Genomic DNA, 17,172 nt, shown 5'->3' with positions numbered 1-17,172 from the left:
TTAATTGCCCGACACTCCTAATTTTTTAGTGTAATTAATCACATGACTTCAATAGTTAACTCACGATTAATCATAAATTAGATATTTGTTCTAAATGTACATTTTTTTTCTAGGTTTTCATACTCTTGTTAACAAAAGTGGGGAAATTTTTTTAAACTAATAGAAATTGTTCAAATTAATTTTTGACGTCAATAGCTGTCAATGGCAGTGAATGAGTTAATATAATGGATGGTGTCAATATCAGCCTTATTTTAAGGTTGTTGTTTTTAAGCCGTTTTATGATCAGGAACTAGAAATTTAAAATTGCTATTAATTTCATGCAATTTTAAGAAAACAATTATTTAAAATTATGAGGGGGGGGGGTTGTGTGAAAATGTTATGTATCAAAACTAATTGTGGTAACGGTTTGGTATCGATGACTACTCAAGAGTTATCAGTCTGAATAAAGTGGGATCCAACTTTTCTAAATATGATTATAAACATGATGATTATCACACATTTTAAACAACTTTAACATTCATGAAATGGGAAAGAAAATCATTGACAGGTCTGATGCAAGAAAACAGACATTGAGAAAAGGAAGATGCCAGGTTGATGAGTGAGTTGGGGGGGGGGGGGGGGGGGGGGGCTTCACATGTCCCAGGAGACAAGCGAAACCTTGCAGAAACTTCTCGGTAGTCAAATGATGTGGCCTACCACTTCCTAATCGGACGCCACCACATATGTGTGAGTGTTGGCCCACCCACACCGACGCTGGGTTTGATGTGAGCGCTGCTGCATTTCCCAATTATGCCGCTTGCCTCAACAACAGCAGCGTCAATATGGAAATAATCTGCAAAAGCGTCAATGTCGCAGGCGTTGAGCTCATTGCTTCAAAAATGTTACAAAATGCACGCCATTTTTTTTCTCTTCTTTTTGCCCAGTCTACTCCCACCCGTCATTAAACATTTCATTGTTTCACTGCTCTGTAATTTATATTGCTTGCTGAAATCCGTGTGGTTTTATGGATGGAATACAGGCCTGCGTTTTGTTACATTCAGATTTAAATACAAATATGTTTTGAGTTTCGGAAGGTATCAACAGTGCGCCTTCATAGTCCATTTAGTTTTGACAGACATTTTGAAACATGCTTCCAGGAAACTGTGCTTGAAATACTGCCCATTATGTACAAATACATACAACGTAAATTGAGTGGCTTGGTGGGCCACATTTGCTGTAGTTTTAATGTTTTAAGTTTCAACTAGGGCTGAATGATTTTGAAAAGTAATCTAATTGTATTTTTCCCCCTCATTATTGTGATTCCGATTTAACATGCAAAGGTCCTCTTTCCATGTATTTTTTAATAAACACAAGCAATAATTTTACAAAAAGCAATATCAGATTTACTAATAAATAAATGCTTATCGGTTATTCTTACGCCAAAATAAAGGCACAAAAATAAAAGTCGATCGAATTTAGACCCGCTAAAACCAGGTCTAAGTTGTGACACAGGTGGTGCATTTTGGTAAATTTTTCATCTTTAAATTTTTTTTTAATAGACAATCCTGATGTCACTCCTAACATGCATAGTAAGTTAAGTTGTACATTATAATACTAAGCCTTGATGGCTCTTAAAACTCATTCACTTGCAGCCATGTTCACTGAAGCAACCCCCTTCGCTCCCGGCTGTTTTACTGGATTTGGACAGATTTTGCAAGGCCCACAGAATATTGTGTTTTATCACTATGAAAACATGGAACCTACCAAAAGATTAGTCTCTTCTTTCATCAGGATTTTTTTTTTTATATCTGCTTCCGTTTTGCAGCAATTAGCATTAGATTATAGCCAAGTATCATTATTCACAAATCTGTTTAAAACAGTGGAGGAAAGAGCTTTTTTGCAACATGGCCCTGGTTGATCTCTTATACTCTGCTGCCACCTGCTGGCAGTTTTTGTAATAACTACCATTGCTTCAAGCATTCTCCTCAGTTCAGAGGCTGCATGGATGCTATAGCATGAAAAACATTAAAAAACAACAACAACAGATACATACGTCTTTGGGAGCACAATAATATTCAAAGTAGAACGTATTTATATGTTTTTTGGGAGCAAATGAGTTAATAAGACATCTATTCTAATTGCATTAAAGGTTTTACATAAATTTCACATGACCCCTCGTAAAAAAAATAAAAAAGACCACTGGTAGGTAAAAGGTTACCCATCTGGGCTCTATATCTAAATCTGTACATTAAATGTTTTTTAATGTGTGAGCATGTTCTGCTATTTACCCCTCCAAAACCGCAGGGTGCTTCAAAGCCTCCCTTCTGTGTTCTCCTCTTCGTCTCGTCGCGCTTCACATCCCCTCTTTTAACGAAAAGGAAGCTCACATGCATCCCTGATCAAACAAACCGACTGTTTACTGCATGCATGCGCTCCATGCATACGCATGGCTTTGTTTGGCAGGCCGTCTCTGTTGGCGTTGGCAAGCCCAGAGAGAAGCCTTAGTGGTATTTCAGCCATTTTTGTTTACCCACACACTACCACAAAGGGATTTCTCATCTGGTGTAAGGATAGGTAGAGGGTTGAAATCTATAAATGTGCGCATGTCAAGGGGGTTGATACAAAAGAAAGACGGTGCTGAGTCGCTGGGGTTTGTGGTTGAGGTCTGGTGCACTGGGGGGGCTTTGTTGTTTTAGGCTTACAGATGGTTTCATGTTTCAGATGAGGTTTTGGTGAGGTCAAGTCTTCTGTATTTCCTGAAGTGAATGGGCACAGAAATGCAAAAACAGTCCAGCCTGCTGCCGTTTGTTGCTAAAATTGTTGCTTGGTTTTGGTGCAATTTAGTGTTTATCTCTTAGTGGTTGGTTTACGTTGAATTGCGGATCTCATTTAGTGCTGTATTTGAGGGGGCTATTTAAGATAGTCAGACTCTAAAAGATCTTTTAGAACAATTTTCGGCGACTTCTCACCCTAAAACTGCACAGTTCCCTGTAACAGCCATCATTGCGACTGTCAAATCTTATTGAATTCAGTCATTTTTTGGTATTGATGTCGACGTACCTCACATCTCTCCGTTTGTCTTTAAGCATGTCCGTAACATTTAAGTAGTGATGAGGAGAAAGCAGAGAGAATATTTACCTTCTGCCATCTAGTGGAAAATAAATGATCCTCAATTAATCCTAAATAACTCAATAAATCAATCAATAATAAAACCTAATTTTATACGTACGTTTCAAAATAAAATAAAATCACTAATTTATAGTACATTTTCATACACAACATGTAGAGATTTTCAAGCAAAGTAAAGAAATACAAAATAGCTCACTCAAATTACTAAAAAAGTATACAGCACAAGAGCAACATTTTCAAAAACATGATTTAAAAAATACTTTGAAAGATTTGAATTGTAGGTATGGGAAAAGGCCATCATTTTTAACTTGGATTTTTAAACATGACACTTTATTGGTATATTTTGAATCTTTATTCATTCATGTTATTCACTCGGACTGCTTTTTTTAAGAGTGATTTTGGATGGGTCGGATTATACACATAATTGTTCTGCCTTTCACTATAGGCATCAATAAAAATAAATAAATATAGAAAATCTAATAATAAATAAATAAATAAATACATAAATAAATGTTCTTGGACCGGTTAAGTCAAATTGAATAATTTCCCACATTAAATAGGTCTCAATTAAATTGCAAAAATGAATGTGAATGTTTAATTTTTAAATTACTTCTTGGGTACCAAGCACATACTTTTTTTTTTTACAGTTTTGATTGAGCCCTATCAATTCCGCCGATAGCAACAAGTGTCCACACAAACGTACGACGTGACAAAAATAATCTGACGTCTGTTCATCTATTTTGCTTCACAAATATTATTAATGTTTTTTGCGGCCATGAGAGCGGAAGTGGACTGAAAAGTACATTTTCCTGTTACAAAATATAGCCTTCCATTTTCCCCCCCAATACAAAAGTGACACTGATCAGCACCATTAAATTGTAGAGTGTGACGACAAAAAAAAAGAATGATGTGAAATAGGGGCAGTTTGTATTCTCTGCCTGGTGAAATAGAGACTGCGGTTGCTATTTTCTCTTTCCTTGGCGAAAAACCACCGAGTGACAAAATCTGTGGGGTGTCATAAACGAGCCAAGTCAGGGGAGGCGGTGGTGGGATTCAGAAGAAGACGTATCCATCTGGTCTTGATAAGGCAGAGTGGAAACCAGATGAGTGTGGTAAGAAGGGAGGTGTGGATCTATCTACTGCCTTCCCCCCCCCCCCCCCCCCCCCCCACACACACACTTCACTCCCCTCTATTCTCATCACGGCACTCTGGCTTCATTTCTGCCTCTGCAATCTGACTTCAGAGGAAGTTTGTTGCCCGAGGATAGGCGGCAACAAAAGAGGGAGGGACCCATTCGCTACCGCTTCCTTTCCTCTCTGTCATTCCTCTGTAATCCTTCACTGGGTGCCATCTTTCATCACAGCCTGCCATGCGTGTATTATCCTTAACACAACACTTCCCATTAATATAACAAGGGCTGCCAGAAGCACTTGTGAGCCCAAGTGGTAGGTCGCTGATACTCCGTTGGTTGTCTCCACACGTTTCCAAGAGAGATTTTTTTAAATTGTATTTCTTATAGTTCCTCTCAGGTTTAAATATGTAAGGGCGTGACTTTTGCTGCTATGAAGCAACCTGTCACCCTCCCCTCACCCTTCACATCCGGTCTGTCAAATGTTGATGGGGGGGGGGGGGGGGGGGGGAGGGGGGGAGAATCACCCACGAGGGCCACATGCCGTCTGAAGAAAAAAAGAAAAAAAAAAAGAAATGTCAGGCCTGATTTGGCCATGCAATCACACGTGAGAGTTGTTAAGGTGTTGCTATATAGACAGATGTGCTGCTGGGCTGTCCAGATGTATGAATAGAAATGTACTTAGGAGTTGAATGTGAATGACTTGCTTATTTTAAAATGATACGCTGTGAAATCCATGCATGCTAATCCATGCAAAACATATATTCATAAAATAAAGGCAATTTAAACATAAAGAAACTTATGTCATTCCTGTCTCGTACTCCAAATCCGCAATCGCAGTTTGTTTACCCTCCACATTTTCTGTAGTACTTGTCCAGCCTCTGGTATGTATTCTCAACGTCAGCCACTTCTTCAATTTGCCGGCGGTAGATGCCATGCAGGGGGCTTGTCTTTTCATGATAGTCCATCTGGCTCCTTCTCCTTCCTGGGCTTCTGTCGCCTGATACATTCACTTAGTGGGTCATTCCTGGGGTCCGTCATCTTCATGTGTCCTTGGAGGCGCAACCTTTTTTCTTTCATGCTTTGTCGGCTTAAAACCTTTCTTTTAAAAAGACACTTGAATTGATCAATTTGTTTTATGTGTTCCTGCGACCTTTACCTAGATTTTCCTGTTTAAACATTACAAATAAAATGTATTATTATTATTTATTTTTGTGCGGCTATCACTGTGAATCAAAGATTTTTCCATATTTGTTCTAGATTTACTGCCAGAGGGAAATCTAGATAACTTATCCAGAATTTTTTTTTTTTAATAACTGTAATATGTTAGTAGGCTACTGGTGCATGAGATGAATCAGTGATCCATTTTAGCCTTCGAAACGGGTCACAGTCCTTAAACAAAGACAATGATTGTTGTGCTGGTGAGTTTGTCTCCACGGGGAAGACTTGACTTTATGATGCAGCCACTTTTAGATATTAAACAGCAACCAGTTTGACAACCTCAATTCATCTCAAATTTGGATGTTACTTTGTAGAGTATATACAGTATATGACCAATTCTCGAATTGGGGTCATATAGTGCGTCCGTGTGATGTTAACTATTATTGCACTTGATACGTAAAGTCGCCACAGAAGCTGTAACATTTCAATTTCAATAATAGCTTGCGACTGCTTATACTCCGGTTGTGCCATCAATATAGCCATATCCCTCTTTATTGAACTGTATAAATAAACTTCTCAGAGAGGGCCTCCTTGCCGGCTTATGAGCAACTTTATTTTCACCACAGAAGTGGAGTTTATTTTGAGTCTTGACATCTGAAGCGACTCCCGCGCCATTCCTCTGGAAGCCAGGACTCTTCAGAAGAAACCATAAAAAAGAGAGAGAAATAGTGTTTGCTTTCCTTCTGGTTTCTTTTCCAGTCTCCTTTACAAAATGTACTTGGGTTTGGAGTCGGCTGGTTTGCACATGGCTCAGTGGTCGGGATAGAGAGAGAGACAGTGGGGAAGGCGGGATGGATATAGCCAACATTTGAAGTTGTTTTTAAGGTTTGGGTTCTACTATAGTAAATATGATCAACACAATGCTGATAGAAGCTAGTTTTGTTATTTCATGAATATGTTGGATTACGGGATTGAATGCGTAACCATACGACTGCGACCAAGTCCTAAGAATAGATACTACAGTGGCTGTGGGTCAGAGAGCGCTGGCGAGAAGCCTGAAGGGGAAAAGCAGTGAAGAGGAACCCAAACGCATTGGCAGGGTATGCGTCTTTGAGGGAGTTGGGGTGAAAGGGTGCGCTTGTCACGACGGAGGCTACAGTGAGCGCTCCAGTGGCTGCTGGGGTTTTGATGCTGTAATGTGAAACGGCTGAGGGGAAACAGGACTACAATTCCCCCCTTTGTCCGGCCCTCGCCCCAGCGTCAACCCTTGTCTCCTCTCCTCGCCATGGCCAAACTCATCATCTCTCTCGCCGTCATGTCTGCCACCCAGCGCGAAGACTTAATCACTCCTCGCCAATCACGCGACAAGTCGCGATACACTTCTCTGGTTCATATCGACCCTCGTTAAGATGACCAACCACTGGTGGGCTCACCCTAGTGGTATGTGAATGTATCACAAAATAACAAAAATAGCGATGAAATGTCACGATATAAGAATGAAAAAAAAAGTCTCATATAGGCATACATAAATGACCAACAATCACAAATTACACTTAATATTGAGGCCCTTACTTTTATCGAGTAGCCAAAACATGTCTAATTAATAAAAAATAAATAAATAAATCAGCACCTGACCGAATCAGCGGTGACAAGAATGGATAGATGGATAATAATAATAATAATAATAATAAATTAAACTGCACTAGTAGTAAACTAATCACCACATGGTGCTGGCAATGCACAAATAGAATACAACCTTGTCTTTTTGAAGGGGAACATTTAACATTCCTTGACAATAATATGCTATATGTGACCTCACTAGTCTAAACGTGACATTCTGATTAATGTTACATTTGTGGAATATGAGTTATGCAGCAAAATTTGCCGTTTTTATCCATCTCAGGGGGCGGCCATTTTGCCACTTGGTGTCGACTGAAGATGACATCACAGTTGCTTAGGGCTCAGGCTATGACCAATCACAGCTCACCTGTTTTCTGAAGCGGAGCTGGGATTGGTTGTTGTTTCACTCGACAGCAAGTGGCAAAATTACCCGCCTTATGATATTTATTTGTCGTTACATGTCTACTTAAAACGTACAATCAAACATATTACAGCGATTTTTTTTTTATCAACAAATGGCAAGAAAATAAAATAACAATTAAGTTATGACTTAAAATCATTAGACGTTAGAATTTTTTTTTTTTAGGGATGCTTGATGTACTGCTCCAGAAAACCTTAAACCAAGCAGCTTTTTCTTGATTACCACATAAATCCTCAGACCACAATAGCTGTTATCTCATTATCTCACTCCTCCTGTATCTCCACAGTCTCCAGTGGTATCGGTGGGTTTCGCTCGGTTTCATCCCAACCTCGTGGTGGGGGGGACCTACTCGGGACAGATCGTCCTGTGGGACAACCGCAGTCACAGACGGACACCGGTCCAGAGGACTCCCCTGTCGGCTGCTGCGCACACTGTGAGTCATTATTATTATTATTATAGTGGACTAGTGTTTATCATGTCTACCTCATAGCGAAGAGGTTCTGGGTTCAAATCTCAGCTCTTCCCTACCCATGCTAATTGCAACTGAATACTCAATATGGTACATTTGGTATTATTGATTTTTTTTTACTGCTACATTGACCCAAAACCTTTCACAATAAAACCACAAACTCAAGCAAAAGAGACACTCCACTACATTCTCTGAGCTTCACCAAACTGCTCACCCCGGTAGAGTAAGCCGGGCTGTCCTCTACAATATTCAGCGAGCGCGAGCAGCTTAGCATGGTGCTGATTGCTGAAAGGATTCTTTGTGTGGCCGGGGACACAAATCAATTACTGGCCAGTAATGACATTATGGTTTCACACACTCCTGTGGATTTGCACAGCAGCGCATGTAACCAGATGTAGAGGCCAAACAAGTAAGCCCGAGCTATAGTACTAAATGACGTCATGACTTAAAAAAAACAAAAAAACACAAATAGCTTCTTTAACACAGAAAACGTATGCCAGAGTGACTGATAATGACAATAATTTTGTGTGTCTAGCACCCTGTGTACTGTGTCAACGTGGTCGGCACCCAGAATGCCAACAACCTGATCACCGTATCCACAGACGGAAGGATGTGCTCCTGGAGTTTGGACATGCTGTCTCAGCCTCAGGTTCACAACACAGCATCTCATAATAGCAAATGCTGACTATATGGTGCAATATATGTAAGCATTTATGTGTACAATGCGCGTGTAGGAAAGCATGGAACTGGTGTACAATAAATCCAAACCGGTGGCAGTGACCGGCATGGCCTTCCCGACCGGAGATGTCAACAACTACGTAGTCGGTAGTGAGGAGGGCACTGTGTACACTGCGTCCAGACATGGCAGGTTGGTGTACACACACAAACACACACACGTTAGACCAGGGGTCTGCAAACTGCGGCTCTGGAGCCACATGTGGCTCTTGAGTCCTATGGATCTTTAAAATAAAAAAAATAAAAAATAGTACAGATTAATATTTTTTACATAATAATGTTTATTTTTTTGTGGTTTCAATAGTCTTTAAATTGATTAATAATTTAGATTTTAAAAAATTAATAATTAAATACTCAAAAATCTCAGAGTAAAAATTTGAAAGTTGTCAGAAAAAGAGGTGAAAGGTAGGTGAAAAACGTTTTAAAATGACCTAAAAATGTACCAAAAGTGACCATAAAATGTCCAAAAAGCAAAAGGATAAGCAAACCATTTCCATAAAATGTCAATGAAATTGCCCAAAATATCAGGGAACAAAAGAAGGCAGAAAATTACCATAAAATGTCTTTAGAACTGCCTAAAAAAGACTGAAAATGTATTTTTAAAAAGACAGAAAAGAAAATGTTGTGGGTGGGTTGGCGGAAATCACCCCCTTTTAAATGTCCACAAAATTGCCAAAAATGTCATAAAATTGACAGAAAGGCAAATTACTATAAAATGTCTTTGGAATTTCCAAAAATAAAAAATAAATCTGAAAAATTATATCAAAATGTCCAAAAACAAAAGAAGAAATCCCCAAAATTACCGTAAAATTCACACAAAATAGTCAGTTTAAAAAAAGAAGAAGAAAACAATAAATGTCCAAAAAGACAGGAGAAATTCTGGGGGAAAAATCACCATAAAAATAACGAAATTGTGAAAAATGTCAGAAATTTGACAGAACAGCAGAAAATTCTAAAAATGCATGGAAAAATTAAGTATGAAAAAATACACACAAAACAATCTCAAAAAGGAAGGCGAAAGTTAGAAGAAAATGAATGTCTACGTTAATGGATGCTGCATATGTTTCTGTTAGCTCTTGGGTCCTCAGTACATTATATGAACACTAACACATTGTTTCCTTCATCACAATCTTCAAATGTTTTACGGCTTCAGACAGATTTTCTGTTAATTATTTGGCCTAAAATGGCTCTTTTGACAGGAAAGGTTGTTGATTTGGTGCGTTTGTAAAATTCTCTTTACTAGAATTTGTGTGCACTTTTTCAGTTTTTGTTAAAATAAAAATAGGAGCAAAAAAAAAGTGATATCACTACGTCTATATCACAAAAGGTACAGTAGGTGTTCTACTTTTGAGTGTAACCACTGTGCCCTCCTCATTTTAGTAAGGCAGGGATCTGTGAGATGTTCGAGGGCCACCAGGGGCCCGTGACAGGGATCAGCTGTCACAACGCTGTGGGCACTGTGGACTTTTCCCACCTTTTCATCACTTCCTCCTTCGACTGGACGGTCAAACTTTGGAGCACTAAGGTGAGTGTTGGTGCACTGCCAACATGCCATCACGTCATCTTCTATTAAGTTATTGAGCAACTTCCATCTTAAAAAGAACATTTTAAGGTCTGCTCCCGAAAAGCAAGACCAAATGGAGTGGGTCTCATGTTTTGGGAATTCCCTTCCCTTTGAGGGGCACCACAGGAATGCATTTGTGCCCCGCATCCCTGTTCATATTTGCATGTGGGCATGCGGAAAACCTAAAGTATGTGTGTATGTGCAAACAGATGTTTTTACATACCTCAAGCAGGCTCCCTCTGCTTACCTAAAACCCCTGAGGGTTTACCTTCCACCCACCAATCGTAGCCTTCAAAAACATGCGAGTACGACACGCAACCGCACATTCAGGTCGACGTCTCGATCGTGCCCAAGTTCAAGAAATAAAATCCATATCAAATGTAACAAACAGAGTCATGTTGAGCTGCAACCTATAACAGCTGATTTCTGGCAAAATGCACCCAAGACTGGTCGCCAGTAAGTCACAGCTTTGAATCTCACTTTCCCACCTTCACTGAGTGGGAATTGAACCCACTGAACCAAACCACCACCAGTGACAGAGCAGAAGACACGTATCAACAAAATCCACAAAACTGCTGACTATTCATGCAAGCTCACCTGACATGGAATTTATAGAATGCGTAAAACTGCTGATGAGTTCATATTTCATGTCATTTTCTGGGAATTATGGATGCAATCTTTGGGGCTGAAAAGGAAAAGTGGGAGAGATGTTAGATGATGACCATGGGTCTTGTAGGTTCATAAGTTGGTAGCATTGCATTCCTTCAAAAAAAGCTGATGCAAACTCATCAAAGGTACACGTCTACCAAAAGTGTTGCAGATGCCATAAAAATGTCATGCTGTATATCAAAATTAATCACGCAAAATTTATAGTGGTCTTATTAAGCGAATAAACAATCTTAAACTTGAATTTAGGTGTGTCAAAATTTTGAGTTAAAAAAACATTTTTTAAAAATGCGATTAATGACCGCCCCCTTTTTTGAAAACCGGTACTGGTGGAATTCCAGTCGCAACGCAGCAGACATGTCCATGTCAAAATCGAGCAGTGATACATTTAATAACTTTAATTACTTCATGTTAAAGATTAGATAGCTCTTAATATGAAAAGAAAAATACACTGAGTGGTCACCAATGTTTTACAAATGCAATTATGCCATCTAGTGGCAGAAAAATGATCTCAACACAAATTAATATCACACTCGTTTTTTTTTAACTCAATTGAATTATGAAATTACTGTATCAATCAATCAAAGATGCAGCCATATTTCGATTACTTTAAATTTGTTTCCACTTTTATGTTAACGAGTATGAAAACTGAAAAAAAATAATAATTGTGCATTTAGAACAGATGTAAAATTAGACTATTGAAGTCATGTTATTAATTCTGATTAAAAAATGTAATCCCCCTTAATTTGGTGGCCTAAATCATTTTTGTAGGAATTTCAAATATTTCGCTTTTATTGAAAGCGTCTCAACTGTTTGGGTGTAGTCATGGGAGCATCTCCTTGGCCGCGTACTTTTTCCTTGCCGTTCGCCATCTCTGTTGCAGACAGCTGTTGTGTTGCGGTTACAGTACACCTTGTGGAGGGGCCCTCCCTTTCATCTCTCCCAGCGGTTTTATGGTGCTGTGTGAATGTGCGAGGCTTTTTAATTAGGCCGCGCACCCAGACAGGCCCCAAGGCTGAGGCAGCGCCACTCTGTCTGAAGCGCGCTCACTCCCTCTCTCCTTTTTTTTCTTCTTCCCCGGCTCGTCTCGAGCCAGTCGAAAACGTCAAACCTGAATGCGCTTTTTTTTTCTTCTCTACAGCTGTTTCGTACCGTCATAAACATCCTGTGATGTCTTTCAGCAAAACAAGCCCCTGTACTCTTTTGAGGACAACGCCGACTACGTCTATGATGTCATGTGGTCGCCGGTGCACCCTGCAATCTTCGCCTCGGTGGACGGCATGGGCCGCCTCGACCTGTGGAACCTCAACAACGACACGGAGGTGTGCGCGTGTGTGTGTGTGTGTGTTTTCCATGACGGATGGCTGACTTGAAGGTCACCGCGAGTGTGTTTTTCTCTCTGTTGACGCGTGTCCCGAGGGCCCGTTGCTACGCCTCGACCTGAACCGCACAAGCAAACACCCGGGCGCTCCCCAGCCCTCGTCGCCCCGTGGGCGTTTCCCACAGCCCTCGCTTTAAATCACGCCGGGTGACATCCACTCGTCCCCGGCTCCCTCCCGGCATTCCTACAAACCTCAGCGTCAGCACACCGTCAAGCAGCTTCCATCCTCAAGTAGCCAAAATGCAATCATACAAAATGTTCAGTCGTTAGGTAGCAGCAGGTGACGTGTCGCCATGTTTCGTCGTGCTTGATTTATGATTGATTAGCAAACTGGCGCGGAAATCATTCCATGTTCTCCAGTCCAGACATGATGAAACCTCCCCAAGGTGATCATTTGGAAACTTGATTCTAAGTGTGTTTAAATGGAATAAAAAGCTACGAAGAAGAAGAAGAAGAAGAAGCAGCTTAGCTTAACGGAGCCATTTCAAACGGCATACGCTTGCCTTTATGATACTTTCGAACCAAACAGTGACCTCCTTCTGTTTACACGGAAATAGAAATTGACTCGCCCAACCCACAAAGATGGCGACAAATACTTTTTGAAACTCCTCAACTCACGTCAAAATAGTTCCTAGGCAACAAGATGCCATAAGATGGCGACAAAGCACTACTTTTTTCCCCCTAAATGAAGCTATCAATGCATTATATGACATGATCATACAAAAAGATGTTTCTGTATTTTTTTTCTTAAAACTTATATACAATTACAGTATTGGCGAATTTCTCTGATCTTTTCACCATTAAAAGAGGAAGTCAACCCAATTTTTTTTTTAACAATATGTTCTATGTAGCCCAAGTAGTCTAAACAGTATTCTGATTAATATTGTGTCTGTGGAATACAAGGTAAGCAGCAAAATCCAATTTTATTTCCTCTATTGAAAATTTTAGAATATATATAAATAATACAGAACAAGAACATTTTATTTAAATGTACCTGCAAAATTTAGAAAAATAGGAAAATAGTTGTAATATATATATAATATAACCATTTCTTAAATGTCAAGTAGGGAGGTAACAGGTCCCACTTTGATTGTCTTTGGTATGACCAAGCCAGGGATTGAACCGACAACCTCCCAGTCTGTGGGTAGACACTCTACCACTAGACCACTGACCTGGTACTATACTTATTGGAAAGAGGAAAAATGAGCTGAGTAAATATCACCTAACGATTTTTACAAGAAAAAAAAATGCTTACAATAAAGTGCTATATTGCACTTTTGTTTGATTGTTTTCACACTTGTATTTTTCCATTTATACTAGATGATACAAAATCTTCAAATAAGAAAATTCAACCTATGAAACCCTAGTTCAGGGCCTTTGATGTTGCTTAGTCATCTTAAAATGCGGGAAAAGTTTGTTTTAAGCCTCACAGTACTTAAAACTGGCTGTTAACCCTCGAGGCTAAAACTGCTTGATCAAATAAGATAATTAAGTAATAAGTATCTTAAAGTAAGCAGAATGATCTTGTCTGACATTCTTATTTCAAGTAAAAATAACTTGTCACAGCTAAATAAGCAAATTCAGGTTAAATTTAGGAATGTATATCTTACTTAAAGATTCAGTTTTTGCAGTTTTTCAAAATGGCCACCCTGGGGTGTCCATTTTGTCACATGCCATTGACTGCAAATGGCACAACAGTTGTTCAGGGCTCAGGTAACAATCCGTCACCGCAGCTTATTTGGTCATGTGACGTTGACGAACTGAGTCCTGATTGGTTGTTAATTCAGCCCCCGAGCAACTGCGATGTCATTTCCAGTTGGCAGCAAGTGACAAAATGGCCGCCTGTGAGATGGGTAAAAATGGGTGAACACAATATTAATCAGAATTCTGTGTTTAGATGAGAAATGAGAAACGTTCCCATTTGAACAAGACATTTTCTTGTTAGGAAGAGGAAGTACGTCATAGAGGGCCCTATAACATTTCGTTATTATGAGAAAGTTCCTCATTCTAATGAGAGACATAACCCCCCCCCCCCCTCCCCCCCCCCGTGTCACTTTAGGGGCTCCGTTAGATGTGCTGCAGCTCTTTGGTGAATAATCCAATAGGAACAAAATTGCAGTCATTTATCTTTTGTCATAGCGGTGTGGATTACTCAGCTAAGAGCAGAGATAAAAGAGTCTTCCTGTCTCTTGGTTACCGTAGAAACGACACCCACCGTTTTGGTTTTCCATGTCCTACGGTCCCCTACATTTACGAGGACGTGTCTCACATGCCCCCTTATCGATTTCTATTGGGTAAGCGCGATGATGTCATCACGGTGGTCGGGGGGTGTGCGGAAGGCGCACAGATGACGGCGTTCCCATGGTGCCCTCAACAGGGGCCTTTCTTTCGACAGAGGAAGAGTTCATTAGAGACGGCCTAACTGGCCTAACAATGTGCTTTATGAGGAACATTTGCTCACACACACACACACACACAAGCGGATGTACAGAAGGTACACACGCACAGACACGCACGCCGTCTTATAGCAACAGACTCCCATTGTTAGCGTCATATTAAAAACACACAGCCATAACAACATTAACGGAGACGTGCCGAGCGCCTGGTTCTCATTTCCAGCAGATATTCACACACGCACATTTATATACAGTCAATTGAACGAGCGCTGTCGCCATCCAGATGGGCGGAGCTCAAGCAGGCTAATGGCAGCCGGTCTGCGGTTAGCGCCGCTTTAAATACGCGGCGGCGGCGGCGGCAGGCGACGCGATGCCAAGGCGTCCGTCTCCACTGCTGACACGTGTCACACTTGCCGGCCACATGTCAGCAACACTTCGTATGGAAAGCGTTCGCATCTTTTCCTGGCATTTTTGAGATGCAATGTGGGCTAATAGGAATAAAGTGGATGGACGCAAAAATGTTTTGTTTGCTAGGTACCGACGGCCAGCGTGACTATCGAAGGCGCGTCGGCCCTCAACAGGGTTCGTTGGGCATCTGGAGGGAAGGAAGTGGCCGTGGGCGACTCGGAGGGCCGAGTGTGGGTCTACGATACCGGAGAGGTAATCAACAGGATGTTGACAAAACTCTTCGGAGACATCTCCTTATTTGGCTTTCCTGTTCCCTAGCAAGGTTATGTTAGTTCACGGAAACAGAAAAAAAAAATTTGATTAAAATTGTTTTTTTTATGAAATGCCTAAGAACCAAAACTAAATTTTACATTTATATATATATTTTTAGTTGAGTTTTGATACAGTACCTGTTATTTGATTTATGGGTCGTTGTTTAAAAAATAAATAAATAAAATAATATTTTTACTACAATATTTAGGCTACCGTGTTTTAAAAATAAAAATCTTGCAACCAAGAATTACACACACACACAAAAACTAATACTAAAACTATTAAAAATTAACCTAAAACTAAGCTTTTTCTAAAATAAATAAATGAAATAAAATAAAATTACTAAAAACTAGGGATGGGTGATTATCAATACCAGGTATCAGTATCGACCTTATTTCATGGTATCGTACTTGCAACAGAGGCTATCTTGTGGCTGTTTTATGATCAGAAACTAGAAATTAGAAGAATAGAAAATTGCCATTAATTTCATGCGATTTAAAGGAAAAATGCTATATTGTGATAACTAGGTATTTCGTTAAAATTATCCATATTAGTTATTTTTGGGGGAGGGGATTTTATGTATCAAAAGTATTAGTGGCATCTGTGCTTATTATTGGTATTGGTGACTACTCAAGTCAGAGTACTTGTGTACTCGTTCTGATATTGGTCTGTAAAAAAGTGGTATTGAACATCCCTAATTTTTTAGAATCGATTATTCAGTTTTTTTTTTTTTTTCTTTTTTTTCCTTTTCCTTTTAAAGAGCTCAGTATTGTTCATTCGGAAATGTCATCATCATTGCTCTTTATTTTAATTTTTTAATTAAAAAAAAAAAAAATTGTGTGTGTGTGGGTGAGTATGTGTATGTGTATGTGCGTGCGTGCGTGTGTGTATTTGTTAGCTCACCAAAAAAACCTATTAAAAAAAATCTCATACCGTTCACCTAAACCGAACACCGCCGTCAGGAGACCCAAGGGGACCAAAGAAAACCAAGGAAGGTGAAATCCAGAGAATCGATTATTCTACCGATTAATCGAATAATCAAATACATTCTTATTTGCATCAAAGTGTATTACAAAAGCATTTTTTGATTGATTACAGTTTATGAACTCATGATTTTTGTTTGTTTAGTGACTAAAAAAGGGGGATTGATGTACTCACCATCCTTTTGAAACCGATTCAGTGACTGGTTCAGTCATTGTTTTCTGACGTCAAAGCTGATGTTTGCAAACATCCTTTTGATTAAACACACAATATAATCAGTCAGCTGTCATGAAGGATTTTGGAAATCTGAATTATTACAGCTGAGAAGCTAAAATCAGAGCATTTGGACAATTTTAAGTTCAACAGTGGCTCCAAACGATTACACGATTAAGAAAATAGTTGTTTAATTTGATAATCGATTACTTGTCAATTAATTCATTTTGACAGCTCTATTTATTACAATAGAGGAATGGGAAATTGCATTAATTTTATGCAATTTTAAGGAAAAGTTATTGGGATATATATAGGTCTTTTATATATCATTTTTTTTATGTATAAAAAGTACAAGTGGTATAAATACTTGGTATCGGTATCAGTGACACTCAAGAGTTGTGTATTCATAATAGTGTAGTAGAAATCACCACATCCAATGAAAACTAGCCAATCAGAGGCAGAAGGCATGATAGACGAGGTGTCAATCATTCTTCACGAGCTTGCAAAAATGAGCTCTGACCTCACAAATGTTTTTCGCTGTTCTCTTCCTGTAGCCAGGTTGGAGGTCCCAATACTTTTGTCTCTATAAGTTTTGGTGGTAAATTCC

General features: G+C 39.5%; 1 protein-coding gene across 4 annotated transcripts in view; it reads left to right on the top strand.

Moving 5' to 3' along the window:
• The window catches only part of dync1i1a (dynein cytoplasmic 1 intermediate chain 1a), a 39,482-nt gene that overhangs the window by 21,389 nt on the left and 921 nt on the right, over window positions 1-17,172 (top strand). For all 4 annotated transcript variants that reach the window (XM_086062904.1, XM_086062905.1, XM_086062902.1 and 1 more), the window contains 6 exons: window positions 7,727-7,873; window positions 8,445-8,558; window positions 8,644-8,777; window positions 10,025-10,169; window positions 12,056-12,196; window positions 15,186-15,311. In XM_086062904.1, coding sequence (XP_085919030.1) covers window positions 7,727-7,873; window positions 8,445-8,558; window positions 8,644-8,777; window positions 10,025-10,169; window positions 12,056-12,196; window positions 15,186-15,311 — 807 coding nt within the window. The remainder of the gene's footprint in view (window positions 1-7,726; window positions 7,874-8,444; window positions 8,559-8,643; window positions 8,778-10,024; window positions 10,170-12,055; window positions 12,197-15,185; window positions 15,312-17,172) is intronic.

Source organism: Leptonotus elevatus, chromosome 19 (genome assembly GCF_054856555.1).
Source record: "Leptonotus elevatus isolate MCC_2025b chromosome 19, RoL_Lele_1.0, whole genome shotgun sequence".
Lineage (NCBI taxonomy): Eukaryota > Metazoa > Chordata > Actinopteri > Syngnathiformes > Syngnathidae > Leptonotus > Leptonotus elevatus.
Note: the sequence above shows the minus strand (reverse complement) of the source record. Positions and strands in the feature narration are given on the sequence as shown.